General features: G+C 45.7%; 1 protein-coding gene across 2 annotated transcripts; it reads left to right on the top strand.

Annotated features, from left to right (window-relative positions):
• LOC306922922 (E3 ubiquitin-protein ligase rfwd3.S-like) lies at positions 1-27,544 on the top strand. Of its 2 annotated transcripts, none has more exons than XM_079500836.1 (13): positions 1-255; positions 4,246-4,538; positions 4,703-4,980; positions 5,508-5,557; positions 6,264-6,506; positions 7,335-7,426; positions 10,866-10,980; positions 12,199-12,445; positions 12,691-12,841; positions 14,264-14,440; positions 15,965-16,179; positions 18,305-18,525; positions 26,604-27,544. In XM_079500836.1, exons 2-13 carry the CDS (start codon positions 4,246-4,248, stop codon positions 26,745-26,747), a joined length of 2,226 nt encoding a protein of 741 aa, XP_079356962.1. In that variant the 5' UTR covers positions 1-255; the 3' UTR covers positions 26,748-27,544. The 2 variants fall into 2 exon arrangements, with proteins under 2 accessions (XP_079356962.1, XP_079356963.1); XM_079500837.1 differs by having other exon boundaries at positions 4,243-4,538.
• The last annotated feature ends 294 nt before the right edge of the window (positions 27,545-27,838 follow it).

Below are 27,838 nucleotides of genomic sequence, written 5' to 3'. Positions count from 1 at the left end.
AACACCGGACAGAAGTTCCACACGGAACAGATTTAACAGAAGAAGAAGAAGCGTGGCGCGGGTAGATTCGAGCGTCTCTCTCTCTAAATGTACTCGCATCTAATGCACTTTTAACCCTTATTATTAAATTAACCGCAATAAATCATCAATAAAACCGTATAACAAATCAAGCCAAACGTTGAGACACCTCACCGAGTCATGACGTCGCGGTTGAACCGCTGCTGTTAAGAAGAAAAACACTAAACACAAAAACGGGTAAGGTTTGTTTTGGGTCTGTTAGCCTCGTTAGCATGCTAACTAAGCTATAAAGCCAGTACAATAACACACGTAATTAAATCATTTTGTTTTAACGTTAGTTAACGTCCCATATTGATTGTCAACCCGAATGTGGTGATGATAATATTACGTCGGGAGTCGAATTATTAATATTGATAGATATAATAAAATAATGACCGAGGAGTGAGCTAACGTTAGGTTAGCTAGCCTAGCAGCCGTTAGCTAAGATTACTTGGCTCTGCCCACAGTGTCCAATATACTAGAGGCCCAGCTGGTTAAAAAGGACAGATCTACAAGCTCTCAACGCGTCGCGATGCAACGTGTTGAGAGCTTGTAGATCTGTCATTTTCGTTGGAGCGGTCTGTCCATGGAAGTGTCCATGTTTAGCTGGTTGTTGCATAACTGGTCTTTTCACGTAATGGTGAAACAACCGCCTGTCAAAATGTGACTGCTTTTCTGTGAAACCATATTATAAAATGAAAGATTATGTAATTATTTAGTTATTTGATCGTATACACTAACTGTAAATAATGATCAATGATCGCTAGGTGAGGTCAAGAATATATTTTGAGGGGCCCTCCTATATACAGGTTTAATGTTTGTCTTTTAGTTCAATGCTTGTTTTGTAAACGCCATTGACAATGAAGGGACAATATACGGCATATTGTCTCTTTATTGTTAATTTAATGGCATTTAATGTTTGTGTTTGCACCATTACATCACCATATCAACATGAGTTAGACTTTAATATATTAGCACCCCTCACTTCACACAGGTGTGATTTTATTTAATACAATTTACAATTTTATAGTACTTTCTTCACACAATGCTATATATATATATATATATATATATATATATATATATATATATATATATATATATATATATATATATATATAATTGCTGTCATGCAAAAATATGAAATGGCGATCTACAACCTACAGCTTGTAGATCATCTATATATATTTATAGTGACATACAGTCCAGAATGGATTGATTGTTGATGGACTTAATTTATCAATTCCATTGTTGATAACATTTTTTTTGGTTTCAACAAAATGTTTTTTTGTTTGTTATAAAGTTAAAACACTTATATTCTGATAGTGATTGATCTATCCAACTCTTTAATAACAAACACAATACAATCTCAATCTCAGCCAATCAAGAGAAAGTACCCATTTATCAGCTTCAACTTTAGCGCGTTCCAATTTGGTCTGCTCATTCCTTTGTTTCATCAGTGCCACTTTAGCCTGTGTGAGATCTCTCTTCTGATTGGATGAAATTGGTATCCTGATTCCTGACCTGAATATTACATTTCCTGTTTTAATCAAGTGCTGGAGCGTAGTGACCTGACTCCGCCAGATGGCGGCAGCAGTGAGTTCCTCCTCCTGCTCCCATCTGGTCCCTCTCGGGCAGAGACTTCCCTGTATAAACATTACTTAATTGACTTCTCCCCAAAAGGACAACTTTATTTTTCCATCCTGAATGACCAGTCTAATATTATTATTTCATTTTGGCTCTGTGTAATAACTGTAAGCCAATAAACCAAGCAATAGCATTGTCAATATTTGTCTTATTTTCTAATTCATTCATATAGTTGCCATAATTTAACTGTAAGACAGTTTTTAAGACCTGTTATCTTATTGCTATAAAAATTAACGCTAAAAACTAATTCTACATGCGTTCAAAAAAAATGCTCCGGGCCAGTGGTTATAATGGTGGGGCCAGTGCTCTTGAAACCCAGAGGGTCAGTGCCAAATTTCCCTTAATGTCTACCCCTGAATACTATCAGAATATATAAAGCAATTTAACACTTAATTTAAAGGAGCATTCAGTGATTTGGGCGATTTGGAAAACCACCCAGTCCGCCCCAGTAACAAAATGTGCACATGCACACGCTCTACAGTGGGGGGACACGCAACAGGCAACAGCATGTGCACCAAGGCCCGCCCCCACTTGATCATGATTGGAGGAAGGCCCCTCTCATCCTGATTGGATGAAGGCTTTGCCACCCGCCACCAAAACTGAAACTAGGGTTTGTTGACCCCAGGGGCTCACTGGGGACAGGGAGGAACTCCTTATATGGTCAGCACACTCTATAGTAGGGAGGATTATCCAAAAAATGAAATCACTGAATATACCTTTAATAATAAAAACATTACTTACCGGTACCCTACCTTTAACTGTTGCACCCCATATAATCTCACCTGACCATAATGCTGCGTTCACACGAGGCATGTGCAAAGATCACAGCATATTTGTCTTAGTGTTGCTCACACAAAACGGACATATGCATTTGGAAACAATGGAAACGGACTAGAAGCAGACTGAACGAGTTTTTGTCAGCCAGAACAGGGCGAGGGTGAATAAATAAAACATTGTAGCTACAGTTGTATCTTTGTAGCTTTGCATCTGGAAGTTGAACCCAGCTCAGCTTTCAATTTGTAGCTTTGCATCTGGAAGTTGAACCCAGCTCCGCTTTCAATTTGTAGCTTTGCATCTGGAAGTTGAACCCAGCTCAGCTTTCAATTTGTAGCTTTGCATCTGGAAGTTGAACCCAGCTCAGCTTTCAATTTGTAGCTTTGCATCTGGAAGTTGAACCCAGCTCAGCTTTCAATTTGTAGCTTTGCATCTGGAAGTTGAACCCAGCTCAGCTTTCAATTTGTAGCTTTGCATCTGGAAGTTGAACCCAGCTCAGCTTCAATTTGTAGCTTTGCATCTGGAAGTTGAACCCAGCTCAGCTTCAATTTGTAGCTTTGCATCTTGAAGTTGAACCCAGCTGAGCTCAGCTTTCAATTTGTAGCTTTGCATCTGGAAGTTGAACCCAGCTGAGCTCAGCTTTCAATTTGTAGCTTTGTATCTGGAAGTTGAACCCAGCTCAGCTTTCAATTTGTAGCTTTGCATCTGGAAGTTGAACCCAGCTCAGCTTTCAATTTGTAGCTTTGCATCTGGAAGTTGAACCCAGCTCTGCTTCAATTTGTAGCTTTGCATCTGGAAGTTGAACCCAGCTCAGCTTTCAATTTGTAGCTTTGCATCTGGAAGTTGAACCCAGCTCAGCTTTCAATTTGTAGCTTTGCATCTGGAAGTTGAACCCAGCTCAGCTTTCAATTTGTAGCTTTGCATCTGGAAGTTGAACCCAGCTCAGCTTTCAATTTGTAGCTTTGCATCTGGAAGTTGAACCCAGCTCAGCTTCAATTTGTAGCTTTGCATCTGGAAGTTGAACCCAGCTCAGCTTCAATTTGTAGCTTTGCATCTTGAAGTTGAACCCAGCTCAGCTTTCAATTTGTAGCTTTGCATCTGGAAGTTGAACCCAGCTCAGCTTCAACTTGTAGCTTTGTATCTGGAAGTTGAACCCAGCTCAGCTTTCAATTTGTAGCTTTGCATCTGGAAGTTGAACCCAGCTCAGCTTTCAATTTGTAGCTTTGCATCTGGAAGTTGAACCCAGCTCAGCTTTCAATTTGTTTCAACGATGTTTATTGAAATTATAGCTGTCATACATTTACACCGATTGCTCCATCACCTCTCTTATGCTGTGTAATGTGTGGACATGCTCTGAATGAAGAAATAATAGGACTATCATGTCATATTAACCATGTTTATTAAAACGGTTTTAGAATAACACAGATTGCTCCATGCAGCACCTTCCTCTTTCCAGTGCTTATCATGTCCAGTGCATGCAAGAATTAAGCGATATCGGCAAGTTAGCTGACACGCGACGGGGTGTTTTAAAAAAAGGTGTTTGTTTGACACATGCTGCGTAGACGCGTCACCATGGGAACCAATGGCGCCGTCGCCGACGGCTGTTTGCTTAACGATTTTGACGGCGACGGCGTCATAGCCGCAGTACTTCCGCCTGGCGGAGCCGTCCTGAAAAACCGTCGTTGCTTAAAGTCCCTAATGAATGGCAGACTGCATCTTTGCATCTGCCCGTGTGAACTCCCCATAACGGTGTCCCTCTATAAGCAGATGGAGGCCATGGAGGTGGACGTTGTCCAGCGGGGGGAGGGTCCCCGTGCCGGTGAGGGGGCTGCAGCAGCAGCTGGGGGCCGATCGTCACAGCCGGTGGTGATCGACTCTGGCAGCAGCACTGACATAGATGATGACGAGGAGGACGGCGGCGGCGGCCCCTCGGTGGCCCCCCACGCAGCACGCCTCCCGACCACCTGGGCCTTCAGCCAGAGGGCAGAGAGAGACGTCCCCATCAGGGCTGCCGCCAGAGCCGCGGCCACTCAGGTGACCACCAGGCGAAGACGAGTCAGGTGAGCGAACTTAGAACGCGGAGCTTAACCCATTTAGGCCTGAATTTTTTTGCATTTTCAATTCCGTACTTTTACTTGTGACGAAGTAGTTCTGAATTGCAGTATTGGTACTTTTACTTAAGTAAAACAATTTGCAATTTACTTTTTCTACCACTGCACTCCAGACAAGGTCTGAGGGTCCACTATCCCAGCCAGACGGCCAACGCCAACCCCTCCCGAGGCTTCCTGGACTTCCTCCTGCGCGCCCCGGCCGCCAACGTGGCGGAGCCGGAGTCCGGAGGCAGCACCACGGAGCCCATGTCCGGCAGCACCACGGAGGTCAGCGACTCTGACGACGAGCAGCCCCCCCACCGCGCCGCGGCCCCCCTGGTGCCCGCCGACCTGGCCCTGCCCTCCAGCCTGCGTGTGAGCAGCACCCCGCCTCAAGCCCCGCACCCCCCAGGTATAGGGCCGAAGAAGTCGAGTCAATTTTATCCCATTTAGGCCTGACCTCCAAAATTAAAAAAAAAAATCTTCTAAATCCTCCAGTTTTCTGAAATAAATATTTTCACGATTTTTCAAAAAAATGTCAATAGCTAAATTATAACATAATGTTTAAAACACCAAAGGGGTTCCCGCCCAAAATGGGTTATTTATAGAGCACATTTAAAAACAGCCGAGGCTGACCAAAGTGCTGTACACCAAGAGAAAAACGAGTAACCATACACATTTCACAAATAAAATCTCAGTTCACAAAAATAGAAAGAAAACCCTCTTATATGCATTAGTGATGGGAGATTAATCGGCAAAGAGAGCGGACGTAGAATATGCACATCGACAGGTATCGGTATACTTGTGTTTCCTTAGCTTGGCGTTCTTCTGTAAAGTACAATGAATTGCCCTGTTGTTGAAAGTTGCTATACAAATCAAAGTGCCGTGCCTTATTATTCTTCTGCTGTATGATGTACTGTACCCTTTGCATACATACAGCTCCCACTGCAGTCACTGTGAGGACAGAGGCTACACAACAAAGTGTTCAGGTAAGAACTTCAATCTATTACAACATGAAGAGTTCAGAGACCGACAAGGTTGTGTTGTTGTTGTTGTTACATGCGCTCATAGAACCCACCGCTTATTTTTCCTCGATGGTGATTTGTTTTCCTTCTCAATGGGGTCAGCAACAGAAGGGCTACATGACTACATAGGGGGAAAGGATAAAAGCTGAATGCTTAACCACTTCTTTAGCCCTATTTCATGTTCCGCTGTGTGATGGTATCGCTTAAAGAATTAGCTCGCATCAGTTTTTTGACATTTCTGGTTTGAATTGGAATTCAGCCTCTGTTTAAACCATTCTGGGCGGGAACCCCTTTTGGTGTTGTAAGGGTTATGTTGTACTTTAGCTATTTAAAAATAGCAGATCTACAAGCTCATAGCGCGGCACCGAGTGCCGCGCCACGAGCTTGTAGGTCTGCTATTTTTGAAAAATCGTGAAAATGTGGTGCAAATCTTTGAATATATTCTTTCAGAGCGAACGTTTTTAACTCAAATCTTTGCTTCCTGGAACAACATATTTTGAGATGGGAGTCGGCGGCAAATTACATGGAAATGTTTGAGAACGACTGACATAGAAACATAGGGTTTTTCAGAGAACTGTCAGGATTTACATTTTGTAGAATCATCCTCAGGTCTAAATGGGTTAATTTAGCCTGCGTGTGTTTGCCTTGTCTTGTGTCTGTCCACCTCCAGTCCGCTGCAGCCTCGGCGCCAGCGGTGTCCACCCCCCCCTCCTCCGCGGCGGCGCCTCCTCTCCGCTCCTCTCAGGGGGACGACGAGGGGGCCGACGGAGACAACAACTGCCCCATCTGCTTTGAGCCCTTCACGGCGGCGGGAGGCCACCGGCTGGCCGCGCTGCGCTGCGGACACCTGTTTGGGTTCGCCTGCATCGACCGCTGGCTGAGGAGCCAGGGCCAGGCGGCCAAGTGCCCGCAGGTCAGTCAGTGTGGATTCAGTGTTGTGTTTCACTGACGAAAACTAAATGGAAACTACATGAAAACTAAGCTATGATGACTAAAACTAATTTTGTCAAATACAAACTAGACTAAAATGTTAGGAAGGGACTTTACTCTTGGTTGCTGAAAATAGCCGATCAACAATTTCACAATGCGTCGCAGCATGACGCATTGCAAGTGTAAAATCGCAAGTGTAAAATGAGTCATTACAACGGCATCAAGGCCCACCAAAATACATTTTAGTCGACTAAATCAACTGTAGATTTAGTCGACTAAAATCGCATGACATTTAGTCGACTAAAACTAGACTAACACTAAGGCATTCCAGGTGACTAAAATGTGACTAAAACTATATGAAAACTATTCAAAAGACTATGACACTGGTGTGGAAGGAGTACATGTGTGATTTGCAGCTTCAGGGCCTATTTCACGGTGGCACGGTGGAAGTAGCTAGATGTAGCCAAAACACCCCCGAGGGGATCGACAACAACGGCTATTTCATGATAACTACTTTTTATGTATGATGTATTGCCATGCTTTTTTTTTCTTGCTTAATGTAAATCGCTCTGGATTAAGACTGGTGCACTCTGTTGCTATGGTGCTAATGTTCCGTCTTTTGATTTATCTCCGCCCTGCGCGAGTTTTTTGCCACTCGGGGTGTTAAAAGTTGATATGGGACTGATCCGGGATGATGAGCCATCTTTTGGCTCGTTGTCGTATCATAAATGTGTTATATAAGACAATATAGTATAGTGTATAATTCTTCTACGTTTGTCAACCTTATCGTTTGTATTTTTGTCGTCCGCAGTGCAATAAAAAAGCCAAGCGCTCCGACGTGGTGCTCCTGTACGCACGCAAGCTCAAAGCCATGGACAACTCTGAGCAGGAGAGCATGAAGAAGTGAGTATCGCCGTACATTTCTCTGCAGAAGCACTCGCTTTACCTGAAACCGCATAGATTGGTCTCTATAGAGCGTTGCAGTCCCGCCCCCTACCATGGCCCAGGAAATGAATCCCAATGCATTTTTCCCATAGACATTTCAAAAAGTATTTATTTAAAGACGGTTACGCCGCGGACAAAGCCAACTCGAGTCGTGACAACTCATGACAACACAAACAATATTTTGGACCAAACAAATAATTACAAAGAAGAAAAACAACAAAAAAAGTGTTGTAACCTGCCGTTTTTTTCCTTCTTTCTAATTATTTGTTCGGCCCAAAAATTTTTGTTTGTTGTCATGATTTGTCACGACTCGAGTTGGCTTTGTCCGCGGCGTAAACGTCTTTAAATAAATACTTTCTGCGGGACTGCGACGCGCTATAGAGCCATTTAACCCATTTAGATCTGAGGACGATTCTACAAATGCCTTCTAAATCAGATAAGACAGTTTTCTGAAAAACCCTATGTTTCTGTCAGTCGTTCTCAAACATTTTCATGTCAAGGATCCTCAAAAATATATGTAATTGGCCGCCGACCCCAATCTGAAAATATGTTGTTCCAGGGACCCCCCCCACCCCCAGAAGCAAAGATTTGAGTTAAAAACGTTCGCTCTGAAAGAATATATATTCAAAGATTGCGCTCTCAACGGTCTTCCCTGAATAAATAACGGTCAATACAAATTAGCAAACGGCAGAGCCGAGTTCCTGCACTCCTCCTCGCCGCGATGATCAGTCCGCTGCTGCCGCCGCATTTAAACAAATTGCTGGCATCTGCAGACATGACGATCTCTCAACCCTGAACACTGCAAACACTGCAAACATCTTGCACTGTTGGCAAGAAGCGTTCAATCAGGCTTAAAGTACACAGGCCTCTGGTTACCACAGTGGCCTGAATGTTAAGAGGAAAGTGTTGCAAGGCCGTGGCAGGTCGTGGCAGGAGGAGGGGGAGTTGCACACATTTCTGAATGCTTGTAATGGTAATTAATGTGTACTCTACCCTCACCACAGCCTACAATGTCCCGGGCTCACCCTAGAACTACCAACCTCACCGTCCCACCGCTGTGCTGATTAAACAACACTTGGAGCTGCGTTTAGTTTTATAATTATATAATGATAATCATAATAACCCTATTATTATTGCACTTATTACAATCAGTGTGCTCGGCAGCGGAACTAATGGAACCGCTGGTTCTCTTACATAGAGCAGTTTGGTCTTGAATTACAACGTTTTCTACTGCAGTGCTCAAAGCATGGGATAATCAATGGGGAGAAATGGACCCTTGACTGGGTGCTTATCAAATCAAGCTTTATTTATATAGCACATTTAAAACAATCGAGATTGACCAAAGTGCTTTACGCAATAAAATCTAGCAACGGTTAATCGGTTATGCATACGAAATACAAAAACATCAAACAAGTATGCATGATGTGCAAACGGTTCAAATGACAAAATAAAAAAATCAGGAATGATCAAAGCATATAGAAAAGAGATGTGTCTTAAAGGAGAATTCCATGCTAGAAGGCTTTCTTGCCTTTCTTTGTAGTCGTTACGTCCCCACCAAAGAGGTCCAGGTGTTTTTTTGTGCAAAAACGTGAATGGGGCTATGGGGTGTTGTGCTATTTCGCTTATTTCCATCGAAATAAGTAGTAAAGTAGTTTAATTTTGAGCGATGGAAATAAGCGAATTAGCACAACACCCCAGCCACCCATTCAATGCAATTCATTTAGGGCTTATGGTAGGGGAAATAGCCAATAAGGAGCTTTTGCACAAAATAACACCTGGACCTCTTTGGTGGGGACGTAACAACTACAAAGAAAGGTAAGAAAGCCTTTTAGTGTGGAATTCTCCTTTAAGCAGAGACTTGAATAGTTCAATGGACTGAGCACTTCTAATATAAAAAGGGAGACTATTCCAGAGAATGGGTGGCAGGGTGCTGCAACAGCGAAGGCACGGTCACCTCTGGATCTTAAATTGGATGGGGGAAAGACGCCGGCCTGCTAATAAATGTACCCAAAAGCAACAACAAAACGAATGATTTCATTGCTTACGGTAATTCAATTATTCCATTAATTTATGCCTGGTGCGTCCAGTGCAACGTGGACACCTCGGGAAACCAGCGTGTTGATCAAATTAATAGAAATAGAATAGAAGTGTTTGGTTACGGCATTGTCTATTTCTCGCTTCAAATGTTTTCAAAAAACATTCTTGAGAGCAATGTTTAGTTGAATTACTTTGTGACTTTGTTCACATGTTGCTGCCATGTTGGATACGGCCCAAAATCAAGTAGCGCAGGTTGATATATGAGCCAGGTGCTCTGAGGGCAGATTCACAATAGTGATGTGGTGGTAGTGTGAATGGGACCGCATGGAGGTAGTCTCTCTGTGAATGGGACCGCATGGAGGTAGTCTCTCTGTGAATGGGACCGCATGGAGGTAGTCTCTCTGTGAATGGGACCGCATGGAGGTAGTCTCTCTGTGAATGGGACCGCATGGAGGTAGTCTCTCTGTGAATGGGACCGCATGGAGGTAGTCTCTCTGTGAATGGGACCGCATGGAGGTAGTCTTGGGCCCGACTGAAGTGTACTCTGATACGGATCGCTGCAATGTGAAAGCATTGAATACAGTTGTAATGAAGTGTACTGGGATACGCATCGCTGCAATGTGAAAGCATTGAATACAGTTGTAATGAAGTGTACTGGGATACGGATCGCTGCAATGTGAAAGCATTGAATACAGTTGAATGAGGTGTACTCGGGTACGCATCGCTGCAATGTGAAAGCATTGAATACAGTTGTAATGAAGTGTACTCGGGTGCATAAGAATCAAGGCCAATGTGAATCATGGCCAGCGGGGACCAGGCAACAATATTATTTGAGTCAAACGGACTCAGTTTGAATCTGCTCTTGAGTCTTTGATTAGACAGTGGACTGTTGAGATCAGCGGTCATTATTCATAAACATGACTTCAGGCTTTGACCAATCAAAATCAAGCATTCAACCAAGCCATCAGTGGTGGGCGATATGGAAAATATGTCACTATTTTTTCATGTGTTTTTTGTATGGTTAATTTTCAACGGTACAACCACCTATAGTCCGGAAGACAACAGGCTTATTTTGTTTAAAGTGGGACATTTGGTATATAGCTTTTTTTTAAATTATTGGCCTAAAATATTGTCTAGTATACATTCATGAATCCACTTGCTGACCGGCTGTCGGTATTGAGCATTTATTTTGTATAGGGCCTATTAGGACATATACTAGGATATATGTGACCATACCATTAACAACCTATTTGAGGCCATTTTCAAAATGTAGTAGCATATGACATGTCAAACTAGGGGGGTTTTCATGATGCTGAATCCATTCCAAGCATTGGTTGAGTTGTGTGCCTGTCTCCTACAGGTCGCTGGAGGAGGAGCAGAGTCTCAGGAGGAGGGCGGAGCTGGAGTCTGCTCAGTGCCGTCTGCAGCTGCAGGTCATGACTGACGAATGTGGCAAACTACGGCGGCAGCTGCAGGTACGGCACGCACTCACGCATGTCTATGTATGTAAGCTGCAGGTACGGACGCACGCACGCACGTCTATGTATGTAAGCTGCAGGTACGGACGCACGCACACATGTCTGTAAGCTGCAGGTACGGACGCACGCACACATGTCTGTATGTATGTAAGCTGCAGGTACGGACGCACGCACGCATGTCTTTACGCATGTAAGCTGCAGGTACGGACGCACGCACGCATGTCTTTATGCATGTAAGCTGCAGGTACGGACGCACGCACGCATGTCTTTATGCATGTAAGCTGCAGGTACGGACGCACGCACACATGTCTATGCATGTAAGCTGCAGGTATGGACGCACGCACACATGTCTATGTATGTAAGCTGCAGGTATGGACGCACGCACTTCTATGTATGTAAGCTGCAGGTATGGACGCACGCACGCATGTCTATGTATGTAAGCTGCAGGTACGGACGCACGCACACATGTCTATGTATGTAAGCTGCAGGTACGGACGCACGCACTTCTATGTATGTAAGCTGCAGGTACGGACGCACGCACGCATGTCTATGTATGTAAGCTGCAGGTACGGACGCACGCACGCATGTCTATGTATGTAAGCTGCAGGTACGGACGCACGCACGCATGTCTATGTATGTAAGCTGCAGGTACGGACGCACGCACGCATGTCTGTATGTAAGCTGCAGGTACGGACGCACGCACTTCTATGTATGTAAGCTGCAGGTACGGACGCACGCACGCACTTCTATGTATGTAAGCTGCAGGTACGGACGCACGCACGCATGTCTATGTATGTAAGCTGCAGGTACGGACGCACGCACGCATGTCTGTATGTAAGCTGCAGGTACGGACGCACGCACGCATGTCTGTGTATGTAAGCTGCAGGTACGGACGCACACACGCATGTCTTTATGCATGTAAGCTGCAGGTACGGACGCACGCACGCATGTCTTTATGCATGTAAGCTGCAGATACGGACGCACGCACGCCTACATGTATGTAATAATTTTGGAAATATTCAAATTTTCCACTTAACGCACAAGATCGGTAATGGTATCGGTATTGCCCGATCGTGAGAAAAAAAAACAATCTGTGATGGGGGTTGGGTCCCTGAACACCTGATCGGAGCACCTCCATTTTTTTTGCCAAAGTTGAATTCCTGGTATGTGCCTCATAGCTGGGTGTTTGTGTTTGTATTGTAAATGTGGGTATAGGAGCTGAAGACGTTGATGAGCCAAGCGAACAGCGGCTCTTCCTCCCAGTCCTCCCAGCATCCCTCCATGCTCCTGGGTCAGTCCCAGAGAGCCGGGGACGCCTCCAGGAGCGCCCAGGGGGCCCAGTACAAGTTCAACAAGGCTGTGTTGGTGTCCCAGACGGGAGGCTGCAGGGTGCTGGCCTACTGCGAGCCGCTCAGCTGTCTTCTGGCCTCCCAGAACTCTCCGCACCACACCCTCGTTCCTGGTAAAAAAAACAAAACAAAAAAACAACTGGTGCTGAGAAGCGCTCTCTCTTTCGTAACACTTATTTTCATAATAAAACGTAAGATAATGGTTTAGATACAAGCCCAGACTTTCAAGCAAAGTGCTCATTGTGCTGCGATCTGCGATGGAACAATCTTGACCTCGACGTGAAACGTCAAATTATAATAATAAAAACGATCAATGCTGTGAGATTAGAACCTAAAATCCCCTCCCTCCTCCATCCAGGCTGCGGCGTGAAGAAGATCAGCGCGGTGAACATGAAGGCCAGCCAGTACGTTCCCATCCACGCCAAGCAGATCCGAGGCCTGGCCTTCAACAGGCAGGCCGACAGCCTGATGCTGTCTGCGTCGCTGGACAACACCATCAAACTGACCAGGTATATTCACAACACGACACACAACACAACACCATCAAACTGACCAGGTGTATACACGACACAACACAACACCATCAAACTGACCAGGTATATACACGACATGACACACAACACAACACCATCAAACTGACCAGGTATATACACGACACGACACACAACACAACACCATCAAACTGACCAGGTGTATACACGACACAACACAACACCATCAAACTGACCAGGTGTATACACGACATGACACACAACACAACACCATCAAACTGACCAGGTGTATACACGACACAACACAACACCATCAAACTGACCAGGTGTATACACGACACAACACAACACCATCAAACTGACCAGGTGTATACACGACACAACACAACACCATCAAACTGACCAGGTGTATACACGACACGACACAACACCATCAAACTGACCAGGTATATACACGACACGACACACAACACAACACCATCAAACTGACCAGGTATATACACGACACGACACACAGGACAACACCATCAAACTGACCAGGTAGGAGTAAGGAACACAGTAAGGAAGCCAACAACCCCCCCCCCCCCCCCCCCCCCTCTCTCTCCCTCTCACACGCAGTCGAATATTTGATGGAAAGCCAAAAGTGCAGTGGATGTTCCCAATATTACTTAATTAATTTGGAATGACTCGTGCCGTCTGCAGAATGTATAGCACGTGGAGGGCAACGATAACGGACTGCCTGTGAATTGAAGCATTAGATGTTGTGTGTGTGACTATTGTAACGTGATTGTATACAGTGTAGTGCTGCACAATTCTTGCTCAAACATGAATCTCAATTTTCCTCCACAAGAATTGAGGTCACGATTCTCACACGATTCTAAATATTTCCATGTAAATGTATTGTTGCTGAACATTACTGCATTCAAAAGGTGACACCTGGAGCCAACTACTGTGGCTTTAAGCGGACAACATCAACGTGCTCGACTTAAACCTCTCCTAAAGTCTCTCTCTTGTAACAAAAACAAGACGGAGTAACTAAAATGATTTTGGACAGCCAACTAGTGCTGCACCATTCTTGCTCAAATTGAGGTGTCCGAATCTCAATCTTTCTTTTGATTAATTGTGCAGCACTAATACCGTGTAGACGTCGACTGTGTATATCACTTTTATATTTGACGGCGTCTCTTGCTCTGCACTAGGCAGGATGATTGTATAGGGGTGTATGCATCTGTATTTTTAACTCTAATTCTTGAAGGTGTATTTATTGTGACGTTATTATTATTCTTCCGTATCCATCTACCGTACCTCTCGTCCTTATCTTGTATCTTCACCACCATGTGCTGCTGTCTTGTGTGTGTGTGTGTGTGTGTGTGTGTGTGTGTGTGTGTGTGTGTGTGTGTGTGTGTGTGTGTGTGCGTGTGTGTGTGTGTGCGTGTGCAGTTTGATGACCAACACGGTGGTGCAGACGTACAACACGGGCAAGCCGGTGTGGAGCTGCTGCTGGTCTCTGGACAACAACAACTACGTGTACGCCGGTCTGCTGAACGGAGCCGTGCTGGTCTACGACACCAGAGACACCAGCACGCACGTCCACGAGCTGCAGCCGCAGCGCTCCAGGTGGGTCATCGTCTTAACACACACACCCCGCCAGGCTTAAAGGGATAGTTCAGATTTTTTGAACCTAAGTTGTAAGTAATACTTGCCATTAATATAGTGGTTGCAACTGTATTAATTGATTGCCCGAGTCCTGTGTTGGGAGTTCTGCTCTGGTTTTGGTGAAATATCAAGTAGTTCCGGTCATTTTGTGGGGGGCACTGGGGTCCACGCAGTAAAAGTAAATGAATCCACAAAACTAACGTCATTTGGATTGTTGACCTATTTCTAAAATATTAGTGCAACTTCCGTTCTTTTTTTACCCCCCTCACACAGAACTATGTTTTTTGTGTCCATATCACTACGCCCAAAAAATAGTTCCATGTGATGGAGGGGTCAAAGTTGAACGAAAGTCGCGCTAATATTTTAGAAATAGGTCAACAATACAAATTACGTTCGTTTTGTGGATTAATTTACTTTTACTGCGTGGCCCCAGTGCCCCCCACAAAATGACCGGAACTACTTAATATTGACCAAAACCAGAGCAGAACTCCCACCATGGGACTCGGGCAATCAATTAATACAGTTGCAACCACTATATTAATGGCAAGTATTTCATACAACTTAAGTTAAAAAAATCTGAACTATCCCTTTAATGAATTAATTCACCTCGTATTTCCAGGAGTTTCGACCGTTTCCCCCCCCCCCGTTTGATATCAATGAAGAAGTGCTAGGACGTGTGTGTACATGTCCTTGCAATACATCGGTTGGATTAGCTAGGACGGCTCCACATGTCGTACCGTCTTAATGTGTTAATCCGGTCGCCAACCTTAATGCATGTCCGCCAACCTTAATCCGGTCGTTTTCCGCATGTCGGACCAATGACAGTGGCCTTGTGGTTAGAGTGTCCGCCCTGAAACTGGGAGGTCAGGGTTCGATCCCCGGCCGGGGTCATACCAAAGACTGTTAAAAATGGGACCCAATGCCTCCCTGCTTGGCACTCGGCATCAAGGGTTGTATTGGGGGTCACATCTACTAATCAAATGATTCCCGAGCGCGGCGCACGCTGCGGCTCACCGCTCCTTGGCTGCGGCTCAACCGCTCCAAGAGATGGGTCAAATGCGGAGAACAAATTTCACTGTGGTAACGCGTGTGACAAATCGCGGAAATGCTTTGGCAATGTCTCGGGACCCCCGCCCCGCCCCCTCCCGACCCCCAATATAAATTGACTGCTACAATAACCTTAAACCATTTTGGGCGGGAACCCCTTTTGGTGTTTTAAGCATTGTTATAATTTAGCTATTGAACAATAGCAGATCTACAAGCTCATAGCGCGCCACCGAGTGGCGCGCTATGAACTTGTAGGTCTGCTATTTTTGAAAAATCGTGAAAATAAAATTTAAAAAAAAACTTCTTTTTTTTTAAAATAATTTGGGGACCCCCTAAAATAATTTGGCGACCCCCCCCGAGGGGTCGCGACCCACGGGTTGAGAACCCCTGACGTACAGCACAGTAATGCACAGCTCATATATGTTTCTCTCCCCCCAGGTGTCCGGTGGCGTCCCTGTGCTTCGTCCCCAGGGCGGCCTCCAGCAGCTTCCCCTGCGGGGGGCTCATCGTGGGCACCCTGGAGGGGGCCTACTTCTGGGAGCAGGTGGACGGGACCACCTACAAGCCCCACATGCTGCCCCTGGAGACCAGCGGCTGCACCGACATCCAGGTGGAGACGGAGAGCCGCCACTGTCTGGTCACGTACCGGCCAGGTGAGAGAGAGAGAGAGAGAGAGAGACACTGTCTGGTCACGTACCGGCCAGGTGAGAGAGAGAGAGAGAGACACTGTCTGGTCACGTACCGGCCAGGTGAGAGAGAGAGGCGGTTGGTTTAGACTAGTCATTGGTTAGACCAGTCATTAGTCCTACAACTACAACCTATCTCAAACCTAGCCTGATTATCAGACTGTAGCTTTCTTGAAGCTTCAGTCTGACATTGTCTCCTGTCTGAGCGATTTCAAGGGGGAGGGGATTAGAATTTCCCTCAACCCTCTGTGTGTTGCGCTGCGTGATGACGCTGAAAACGGGACTCGGCGCTGATTGGTTGTTCGTTAGACCCACCCCCCCCACCACCGATTCTCATTGGATAATAAATTTTTCTACCGAAGAAATTATAGGTTCAAAACCGTGCTTCTGTTTTATATAAATGTAGTGTACTACTAAGGGAGGGGGGGGGGTCCCTGCTTTATCTCTCGGCTAACTCTACGCTTTCCAGCATCACGTCCTGACGGAAGAAATATAATACAGTGTATATAGTTTAGAAGTATCTTCCATAAACAATGGTCTCAGAAATGTCATAAAGCAAAGGTTTTAAAAGCCTCAATCGGTGATTTCTTCAACTGGTTGGCTGCAGAAACATGGGTTTAGAATTATTACATTTTCAGTCGCGAAGATTTTATTTGAGCTTTATTCCATGAGTGCTCCTTTTCCAACTCTCTTCCATCTAGTGTTGTTTTTGTTGACTAAAACTAAGACGAAAACACTGACAAACTAAATGGAAACTAAATGAAAACTAGAAAAAGTGCCCTTCCGGGCACAGGTCTCCACCAGGAGGATAGGAGTGTGTGTGATGTTTGGCAAAATGTTTAGGAGGATTTTTTTTCCTTCATTTTGTTGAGGAAATGCAGAGCCAGATCACTCATAGCATCTCTGAGGATAGAATTCTGGATGAGCAGGACATGTGCAGCATTTTGTACAAAACGGGCCACTCCTGAAAACTTTGGAAGGCAATCTTAGCCAATCAGTGTACAATCTGAGAAATCCAACAGACTCGTCTTGATCACATGACTACAGAGATCATGTGTACCGATTTGAGGCATTTTGTTCCAAAAATGTGTTTTGCAAAAATCAACCTGTTGGTGGCGCTATAACAGGCCAATGTGAAAAGGGTGGGATATATTCCTCAGCCTAGTAAGAAAATGTGTGAAAGATTTCACGTAAATTGCATGCTGCGTTCATGATTTGAGGCTATTGTTCAAAACGGGGCAATCTTGCAAACTGTGAAAGCCAATTATAGCCAATTAGGATGGAATATGAAATATCAGACAGATCCGACTTGAGCACATGACCATAGAGATACTGTGTAACGATTTGTGAGATTTTTGGACAGAATCTGGAGGAGTAATATCAAAAAATGTGTTTTACAAAAGTCGGCCTCCTGGTGGCGCTATAAAAGGCAGATGCGGAAAATGCAGGTAAAAGGTTTGTCCTTGGCCTCTAGGGAGTGTGCATGCAACATTTCACGCAGATCGGTGCAGTTTTAGGTACAAAATGTGAAAAGCTGCCTCATGGTGGCGCTATAACAGGCCGTTCTGGAAAATGTGGGGCAGAGGTTCATCGTTGGCATCCAGGGAGTGTGTGTGCAAAGTTTGGCATCGCCCGGGTTAACGGTGCCGGCGATTAGCTGTTCACAGACGGACGGAAGGACGGAAGGAAGGAAGGACGGAAGGACGGACACACGGACGGAGTGCAAAACATACTCTCTCCCCATGCCTTCGGCCTGGTGGAGACAACTAAGCTACGATGACTAAAACTAAGACTAAATGTATTGACAATTTCATCAACAGCTAAAAACTAGACTAAAATATTAGGAAGGGACTAGTGGACAAGAGATCCAGTATACGTAATTTTAAAGTGTAAAATCAGCCATTACGACAGCTTCAAGGCCCGCCAAAATAAATGTTAGTCGACTAAATCGACTAAAATCTTATGACATTTAGTCGACTAAAACTAGACTAACACTAAAACATTCCAGGTGACTAAAATGTGACTATGACTAAAACTAAAATCAAAATTTGCTGCCAAAAAACGGCACTGCCTCCATCCGTCTCTCTCCCAGGGCGCTCCAACCCGGCACTGCGCAGCGTGCTGATGGAGCTCCAGCGGACGCCCCCCCAGCGCGACGCGGCCCAGGAGCCCCTCTGCTCCTGCAACCCGGTCCAGACCTTCAGCGCCGGAGCCTCCTGCAAGCTGCTCACCAAGAACGCTGTGTTCAGCAGCCCCGCGGGAGGCGGCGCCACGCTGGTGTGTGTGGGAGACGAGGCCAGCAACTCCACCTTGGTGAGAACAACACTGTGTGTGTGTGTGTGTGTGTGTGTGTGTGTGTGTGTGTGTGTGTGTGTGTGTGTGTGTGTGTGTGTGTGTGTGTGTGTGTGTGTGTGTGTGTGTGTGTGTGTGTGTGTGTGTGTGTGTGTGTGTGTGTGTGTGTGTGTGTGTGTGTGTGTGTGTGTGTGTGTGTGTGTGTGTGTGGATATACTAACAGTCCGACAGACATTAGTCCGACAACACCGTCGTTCCCGACATGCGTGGCAGGTTCAAACTAACCCGTGGTTGGTTAAAACTCACCCGTGGCTCCCGACATGCGTGGCAGGTTCAAACTAACCTGTGGTCGGTTAAAACTCACCCGTGGCTTCCTGTGAGCCGGTTAGGTTTAGGGTTTTGGGTAGGGTGTCAGACTAATGCCTGTCGGACTGAACGAAAATACATCGCATGGATGCACCTGGGACGTATCCTCAGTGATGTATCCCGAGGTCATCAGGGTTTCGGGTCTCGCGAACATCATACCCCCTCACTCGGGTGACCCAGACGGGGTGATCAAGTCCCGACTTACGTCCCAGTAGCTACCCTCGATCAGACCCACTAGGGAAAGACCAGGGGCACACAATCCGTTGGGACCACTCCGGAACTACTCTGCCGGGACTGAGAGGTACAATTCTGGCAAGTGGAGGGACTAGGCTCTGTGGGTTGACTCCAGTCCCGGCCCCTCCTACGTACAGCGAGGACCTGTGCGTTGCACCAGACTCCCAGCACCAGACACTTCATTCAGGAGTATTTTATACTTGCATGCTGAAAATAGGTGATCTACTAAAATGTTAGGAAGGGACTAGTGGACAAGAAATCCAGTATACGTTGTTTTAAACTTGCATGCTGAAAATGGCTGATCTACAAGCTCACAACGGGTCGCAGCACGACGCGTTGTGAGCTTGTAGATCACAGCTATTTTCAGCATGCAAAACGACATATACTCTTGTCCACTAGTCCCTTCCTAACATTTTAGTAGATCGGCTATTTTCAGCAAGTGTAAAATCAGCCATTACGACAGCTTCAAGGCGCTTCAAGGGCTAAAACTATACAATTAAGAGCTGAACATATTTTATGAACCCCTTTCAACCTGGCATCCATATGTTGGCCATGTGAATGTGGGTGGAAATATCAATAAAAACAATCTTGTATGATCGGCTATTTTCGTACACAATGCATTTAGAGCTTCATAAAAGTGGAGGTGGGGAATCAACTTGATAGATTTTACTTAATTCCACAAATTGCTCAGTTCTTTGTTTCATCACTTGCAATTTCACGTTTTTTATTCTTGTGGAAGTTCTCCTGCTGATTCTCTTTGCTGATTGGATGAATTTGGTATCCTGACCTGAAAATGTATTGTTTGTTTACTAAAAGAGCTGGAGAGAAGGGCAGACCCGGTTACCGGGGGGGGGGGAACAAACAAAAGAAACACTCTATAAACTAAAGCAATGTTTATGGGAATATATAGAGTAATTTAGGAGGTCACATCCATCAAAAAGCAAAAAGTCGGCTTTGCACACTGTAGCTCCCTTCTATGACTTCCTGGCATCTTCTATGGCGTCCATTCCACCTCATAAAAGTGACGTTTCGACTGGCACAATGCTCTTCTTCTGACTCGGAGTCTGAAGAGGAAACATCACTTTTATGATATAAATTGATTTGATGGACGCCACAGTAAAGTCATAGACGGGAAGCTACAGTGTGCATACCAGTCTTTTGCTTTTGATCATTATATATATATATAGAGCATTTTAACCCTTTTAGACCCGAGGACGATTCTTACGAATGCCTTCTGAATCCTGACAGTTTTCTGAAATACCCATGTTTCTATGTCAGTGGTTCTCAAACTATTTCATGTCAAGGACCCCAAAAATGTGTAATTTGTAAAAAATGTAATTGGCCGCCGACCCCCATCTGAAAATATGTTGTTCCAGGGACCCTCCCGGAAGCAAAGATTTGAGTTAAAAACGTTCGCTCTGAAAGAATATATATTCAAAGATTTGCACTACATTTTCACGATTTTTCAAAAAATAGCAGATCTACAAGCTCATAGCGTGGCACCGAGTGCCGCGCTATGAGCTTGTAGATCTGCTATTTTTCAATAGCTAAAGTAGCTAAAGTTCAATAACCTAATGCTTAAAACACCAAAAGGGGTTCCCGCCCAGAATGGGTTGAAGGGCAATAATTGTCTGAATCAGCTTTGTGTTCATTTATTTACGGGCTAAAAGAGTGGCTTTTACAATTGTTTCACAGTCACCATACTATAGAGCGTCGCAGTCCCGCCCCCTACCATGGACCAGGAAATGAATCCCAATGTTTTTTTTCCCATAGACATTTCTTAAAGTATTTATTTAAAGACGGTTACGCCGCGGACAAAGCCAACTCGAGTCGTGACAACTCATGACAACACAAACAATATTTTGGACCAAACAAATAATTACAAAGAAGAAAAACAACAAAGTGTTGTAACCTGCCGTTTTTTTTCTTCTTTCTAATTATTTGTCATGATTTGTCACGACTCGAGTTGGCTTTGTCCGCGGCGTAAACGTCTTTAAATAAATACTTTCTGAAATGTCTGAGGAAAATTAACGGAGAATCATTTCCTGGTCCATGGTAGGGGGCGGGACTGGGATGCTCTATGTAAGCCAATGGCAAATTTTGAATTATCAATTTCTAATCATTGGCGCAATTATCGATTTCTCCACCTTTTTGGAGTTACATCATGGCAAGGTAAACAACCCAAACCTCTACCAAAGCGTTCTTGCCCTTTAACACTTATTTTAACAAAGAACATAAACATGCGTGCGTTAGGGCATTCACTTCTAGTCATTTTTACTAGTTGACTAGTTGCCTAGTTTACTAGTCGACTAGTTGTTTAACTACCTATTATGTAAAAAATATATATATTTTTTTTTAAATAAATATTTGTACATTGAAAAACTGTGTACATGGTGACTATAACTATAATCTACCTGATCTTGAGACCTACAAAATCGGGGAAAAAGATAAAAAAAATAAACTTTTTTTTCTTATCAACTAGTCAACTAGTACCAACAAAGTCGACTAGTTGCTTAATGCCCTAGCGTGCGTGCACTTGAAAACTCGCGACAGGCAGGACATTCATTGTGCCAGGCATTGATAGGAGTTCCATCTCAATTGTATGAGGTTGCAGCTGTGAGTAATTTGTCCTTGCGGCAACAAGGAACAAGGCTGTGCAATATCTCATCAATCAGAATCACATTATTGAGAGAGGATCTGTAAAGGGGGTGCAAATTCTATAGCAGAGAAATGATCCTAAACACAATTATTTCTATAGTGCTGGGCAGAATTGTACATGAGTTGTATTGATTGATTGATTTAAATATTTATGAACAGTTTGCAGAATTACAGTACATTTCAAGCACAACTCAATACAAAGACTGTTAACTGTGAGTGGACGACCCAATAAGTTTAGAATTGCAGCCGTCCGTAGGTGCCCTTTGAGAGCGGTTTTGAAGGAGTCAGCGGATTCGCATGTCTTAAAGCACAAATAACAATATGGGTAATTAAGCCAGGGAGCTTAATTAAAAGATTATTTAACCCATTTAGGCTCCATATTTCATGTCAAGGACCCCAAAAATGTAATTGGCCACCGACCCCCATCTGAAAATATGTTATTCCAGGAACCCCTAAAGCAAAGATTTGAGTTAAAAACGTTCGCTCTGAAAGAATATATATTGAAAGATTTGTGCCACATTTTCAAAAATAGCAGACCTACAAGCTTGTAGATCTGCTATTTTTCAATAGCTAAAGTATAACATAATGCTATATAAACACCAAAAGGGGTTCCCGCCCAAAATGGGTTAAGAGAAGATTTGTGGTTTGATCAGATTCAGATTTAACAACATTCTAATCCTATAGTGTAGGTGGAGAGAGTGAAACCCCCTCAAACTCCTCATTTAGCTGGGGACCCCCCCCTCAAACGCCTCATTTAGCTGGGGACCCCCCTCAAACTCCTCATTTAGCTGGGGACCCCCCTCAAACTCCTCATTTAGCTGGGGACCCCCCTCAAACTCCTCATTTAGCTGGGGACCCCCCTCAAACTCCTCATTTAGCTGGGGACCCCCCTCAAACTCCTCATTTAGCTGGGGACCCCCCTCAAACTCCTCATTTAGCTGGGGACCCCCCTCAAACTCCTCATTTACCTGGGGACCCCCCTCAGACTCCTCATTTAGCTGGGGACCCCCCTCAGACTCCTCATTTAGCTGGGGACCCCCCTCAAACTCCTCATTTAGCTGGGGACCCCCCTCAAACTCCTCATTTAGCTGGGGACCCCGCCTCAAACTCCTCATTTAGCTGGGGACCCCCCTCAGACTCCTCATTTAGCTGGGGACCCCGCCTCAAACTCCTCATTTAGCTGGGGACCCCCCCTCAAACTCCTCATTTAGCTGGGGACCCCGCCTCAAACTCCTCATTTAGCTGGGGACCCCCCCTCAAACTCCTCATTTAGCTGGGGACCCCCCTCAGACTCATTTAGCTGGGGACCCCGCCTCAAACTCCTCATTTAGCTGGGGACCCCCCTCAAACTCCTCATTTAGCTGGGGACCCCCCCTCAAACTCCTCATTTAGCTGGGGACCCCCCTCAGACTCATTTAGCTGGGGACCCCGCCTCAAACTCCTCATTTAGCTGGGGACCCCGCCTCAAACTCCTCATTTAGCTGGGGACCCCCCCTCAAACTCCTCATTTAGCTGGGGACCCCGCCTCAAACTCCTCATTTAGCTGGGGACCCCCCCTCAAACTCCTCATTTAGCTGGGGACCCCCCTCAGACTCATTTAGCTGGGGACCCCGCCTCAAACTCCTCATTTAGCTGGGGACCCCCCTCAAACTCCTCATTTAGCTGGGGACCCCCCCTCAAACTCCTCATTTAGCTGGGGACCCCCCTCAGACTCATTTAGCTGGGGACCCCGCCTCAAACTCCTCATTTAGCTGGGGACCCCCCTCAAACTCCTCATTTAGCTGGGGACCCCCCTCAGACTCATTTAGCTGGGGACCCCGCCTCAAACTCCTCATTTAGCTGGGGACCCCCCTCAGACTCATTTAGCTGGGGACCCCGCCTCAAACTCCTCATTTAGCTGGGGACCCCCCTCAAACTCCTCATTTAGCTGGGGACCCCCCCTCAAACTCCTCATTTAGCTGGGGACCCCCCCTCAAACTCCTCATTTAGCTGGGGACCCCCCTCAAACTCCTCATTTAGCTGGGGACCCCCCCTCAAACTCCTCATTTAGCTGGGGACCCCCCTCAGACTCATTTAGCTGGGGACCCCGCCTCAAACTCCTCATTTAGCTGGGGACCCCCCTCAAACTCCTCATTTAGCTGGGGACCCCCCTCAGACTCATTTAGCTGGGGACCCCCCTCAAACTCCTCATTTAGCTGGGGACCCCCCTCAGACTCATTTAGCTGGGGACCCCCCCTCAAACTCCTCATTTAGCTGGGGACCCCCCCTCAAACTCCTCATTTAGCTGGGGACCCCCCTCAAACTCCTCATTTAGCTGGGGACCCCCCTCAAACTCCTCATTTAGCTGGGGACCCCCCCTCAAACTCCTCATTTAGCTGGGGACCCCCCTCAGACTCATTTAGCTGGGGACCCCGCCTCAAACTCCTCATTTAGCTGGGGACCCCCCTCAAACTCCTCATTTAGCTGGGGACCCCCCTCAGACTCATTTAGCTGGGGACCCCCCTCAAACTCCTCATTTAGCTGGGGACCCCCCTCAGACTCATTTAGCTGGGGACCCCCCTCAGACTCATTTAGCTGGGGACCCCGCCTCAAACTCCTCATTTAGCTGGGGACCCCCCTCAGACTCCTCATTTAGCTGGGGACCCCCCTCAGACTCATTTAGCTGGGGACCCCCCTCAAACTCCTCATTTAGCTGGGGACCCCCCTCAGACTCATTTAGCTGGGGACCCCCCTCAGACTCATTTAGCTGGGGACCCCCCTCAGACTCATTTAGCTGGGGACCCCCCTCAGACTCCTCATTTAGCTGGGGACCCCCCTCAGACTCATTTAGCTGGGGACCCCCCTCAAACTCCTCATTTAGCTGGGGACCCCCCTCAGACTCATTTAGCTGGGGACCCCCCTCAGACTCATTTAGCTGGGGACCCCCCTCAGACTCATTTAGCTGGGGACCCCCCTCAGACTCCTCATTTAGCTGGGGACCCCCCTCAAACTCCTCATTTAGCTGGGGACCCCCCTCAGACTCATTTAGCTGGGGACCCCCCTCAGACTCATTTAGCTGGGGACCCCCCTCAGACTCATTTAGCTGGGGACCCCCCCCCCCCCTCACTCTGTATCTGTATCTTAACTGTTCTACTCTCATTGATTGATGATCAGTTCCCAGTCATTTGGGTTCCATAGAAGCCAGCGTGTTGCCCAGTGACAATAGCCCATCTACAAGGCCTCAAAGAGACTCATTGAGAGCTTGCAGATGGGCTATTTCCATTTAAAAATAAATAAAGATGAGAGCATTTGAAGTGCTATGTTTGGAAGTATTTTCCATAAAACCCTAATTGTCTGGACTATTTCAAAGGTTAAAGCCTCAATTTTGTGATTTCTTCACATATTGTGTTAATTGTTTGGGAAACTGCTAGTGTGGGGCTCCCCTTTCACACGGTTTCGCAAATCACACAATATGACTTGGCCATTGCTTACACATTATTTCAGGCATGTGAGATTTTTTTTATTTTTGCTTCAATCCCTGTATTCTCTTCGGGTGCAGTACTTAGTTTAGACAGTTTTTGGTTTAGACTAGTCATTGGTTAGACCAGTCATTAGTCCTACAACTACAACCTATCTCAAACCCTCACCCTAAACCTCACTAGCCTGGCTAATAAGCCAGACCGAATCAGCCGTTGGCAAAAAAAATTGCCTGCCGGTGGATTACGGTCTGGAGAGGCTCAATTGTACACCCATTTCCTACACCAGAGAACTGGTGTGGCCAATCGGGACACGGTATGCTATATGGGCGGGCTTTGGTACAGCGACGTTCAATGCTTGAGACCTTTGACTGACAGTAGCTCTGACCAATTGCGTCAAAGAGAAAATGTTTGAACCCGCCCCCCCGGGAAACAAGATCCATACACAGCATCTCCAGACTCAAATACCACACGACAGTGTGATTTGAGTCTGTCTTATTAGCCAGGCTAAAACCTTACCTCCCACGGGGCAGCACACCTAAACCTAACCTTAACCCATTTTGACCTGAGATCAGATTCTAAAAATGTCTTCTACATCCTGACAGTTTTCTGAAAAAGCTATGTTTCTATGTCCGTCGTTCTTCGATTTTTCAAAATTAGCAGACCTACAAGTTCATAGCGCGCCACTCGGTGGCGCGCTATGAGCTTGTAGATCTGCTTTCTAAAACGGTTAGTCCCAATACTTGATTCTGATTGGCTGGTTACCGTCACGTGACCGTTGTAAATTTCACCGATAACCCACACCTTCAATCACTTTATATCATTCGCAGCTGATTCCACATCTCTAGCTGTACAGGGGAAGGGGAGCGCTTGATTGCCTTACGAACCCATGCCTTGCGGGCGTCTAAGCACCGCCCGGCTCATATGACTGTGAATGTGTGGCTCCAGGCAGCCCCGTAAAGACATCAAGCGCTATTCTCCCGTCACATAGCCTACTTGCCAAGCAAAACAAGGAAGTGATGTGGCTCGCTCTGGTGGCGCAAAGCGTAGCTACTTTTGTGCATTTAGTAGTTTTATTAGGTTAATATTGCTCTATGTTTGTAACCGTTTTAGAAAAGCAATAAGCCACTCGAGGCCCCAGCTTACCGGGTATTTTACAATGGCTGGGAGGGTAGAAGACCCTCCGCTGCGCGTCGGGTCTGCCTACACCTCCCAGCCATTGTAAAATACCCGATAACCTGAGACCTCTCGTGGCTTATTGCTTAATTTTTCAATGGCTAAAGCATAACATAATGCTAACACCAAAAGGGGTTCCCGCCCAAAATGGGTTAACCCATGTCTAACCAATGACTAGTCTAAACTAAGTATGCACCCCCTCTCTCCTAGGTGTGGGATGCCGGGAGTGGCGCCCTCCTTCAGAAGCTACCCGCCGACCTGCCGGTGTTGGACATCAGCCCCTTCGCCGTCAACGGAGACCACTACCTCGCCTCCCTCACGGAGAAGATGCTCAAAGTATATAAATGGGAGTGAACACTATAGGGGAAAGTCGTCGTCTGATTTGTCCTAAGGCTGAGCTCACACCTTTACTGCGCTTGTTGGATGAATGTTGTGTAGTGTCATGGCCGCCCCAATGCATTTCCAATGGAGGTCACATGGTTTGACACAACATTGTGTTGTGTGAGGGGGAGGGGGGCAGTCGAAACACAGCTGAAAGCCATACAACAGACCATGTGACCTCCATTGGAAATGCATTGGGGCGGCCATGACACTCACAACAGCAATGCAGTGCATTAAAGGTGTGAGCTCAGCCTAAGACTAAATATATATAGGGCTAAAGTGGTTAATCGGAATCAAACCCACAGGGCATACAGCACCTCGTGAAGCCAGCCATCGCAGCCACACACAAGAGGGCTACTGCGACGGTGAGAAGTCTACCGGTGTTTCTGTGTCTAATGAGATTTCACAGTAGGTAGAACTTTGGATTGAGAGACACGAGCTGCATACCTCCAATGCAGATTCCACTGACATGCTGCCGGAGTCACCGACAGTGTAAAGGCTTTCTTTTAAATTGTTTGTCACATTTTGTGGTCTTTGATGTTTTGTGCTGTATGTGATTGTTGAGAGGTCATGTGTGATCTTGAACGTTTCTACCATCATAGATAGTCTTGGGTCCAACAAAGCAACTGTTTAATTCAGTTATGTTTTCCAGATTTTATTTCCAAAGACCTTTTATTGTGTGTGTGTATATGTATATATGCATATATATGTTCATTTGCTACGGCAAATGTTTGTCATTTTAAAAGTTATTAAAAATATGTTGATTTTTACTTACTGTCTGTCTTTGGTAGGAAGTTCTGCTATGATGTTCCTGGAAAACTCAGCCGTAACTGTCAGATTTTTTATTTTTATTTTTTCACTTTGTTTTGTTTATTTGGACAGGACAATGCATAATAATGGACGTCACTTGGGTGTAAATACACCGGATATAGCACAGTTGCTAATTTTCATCCACAGTCCACACAAGATACACAAAACGGAAAAACAGAATACATTTACATAACATTACATAGGGAACACAGCATCAAAAAAAGAAATACACCTAAAATAATCATGAATGGTTG

This window comes from Electrona antarctica (assembly GCF_951216825.1).
Source record: "Electrona antarctica genome assembly, chromosome: 5".
Classification (NCBI taxonomy): domain Eukaryota; kingdom Metazoa; phylum Chordata; class Actinopteri; order Myctophiformes; family Myctophidae; genus Electrona; species Electrona antarctica.
Note: the sequence above shows the minus strand (reverse complement) of the source record. Positions and strands in the feature narration are given on the sequence as shown.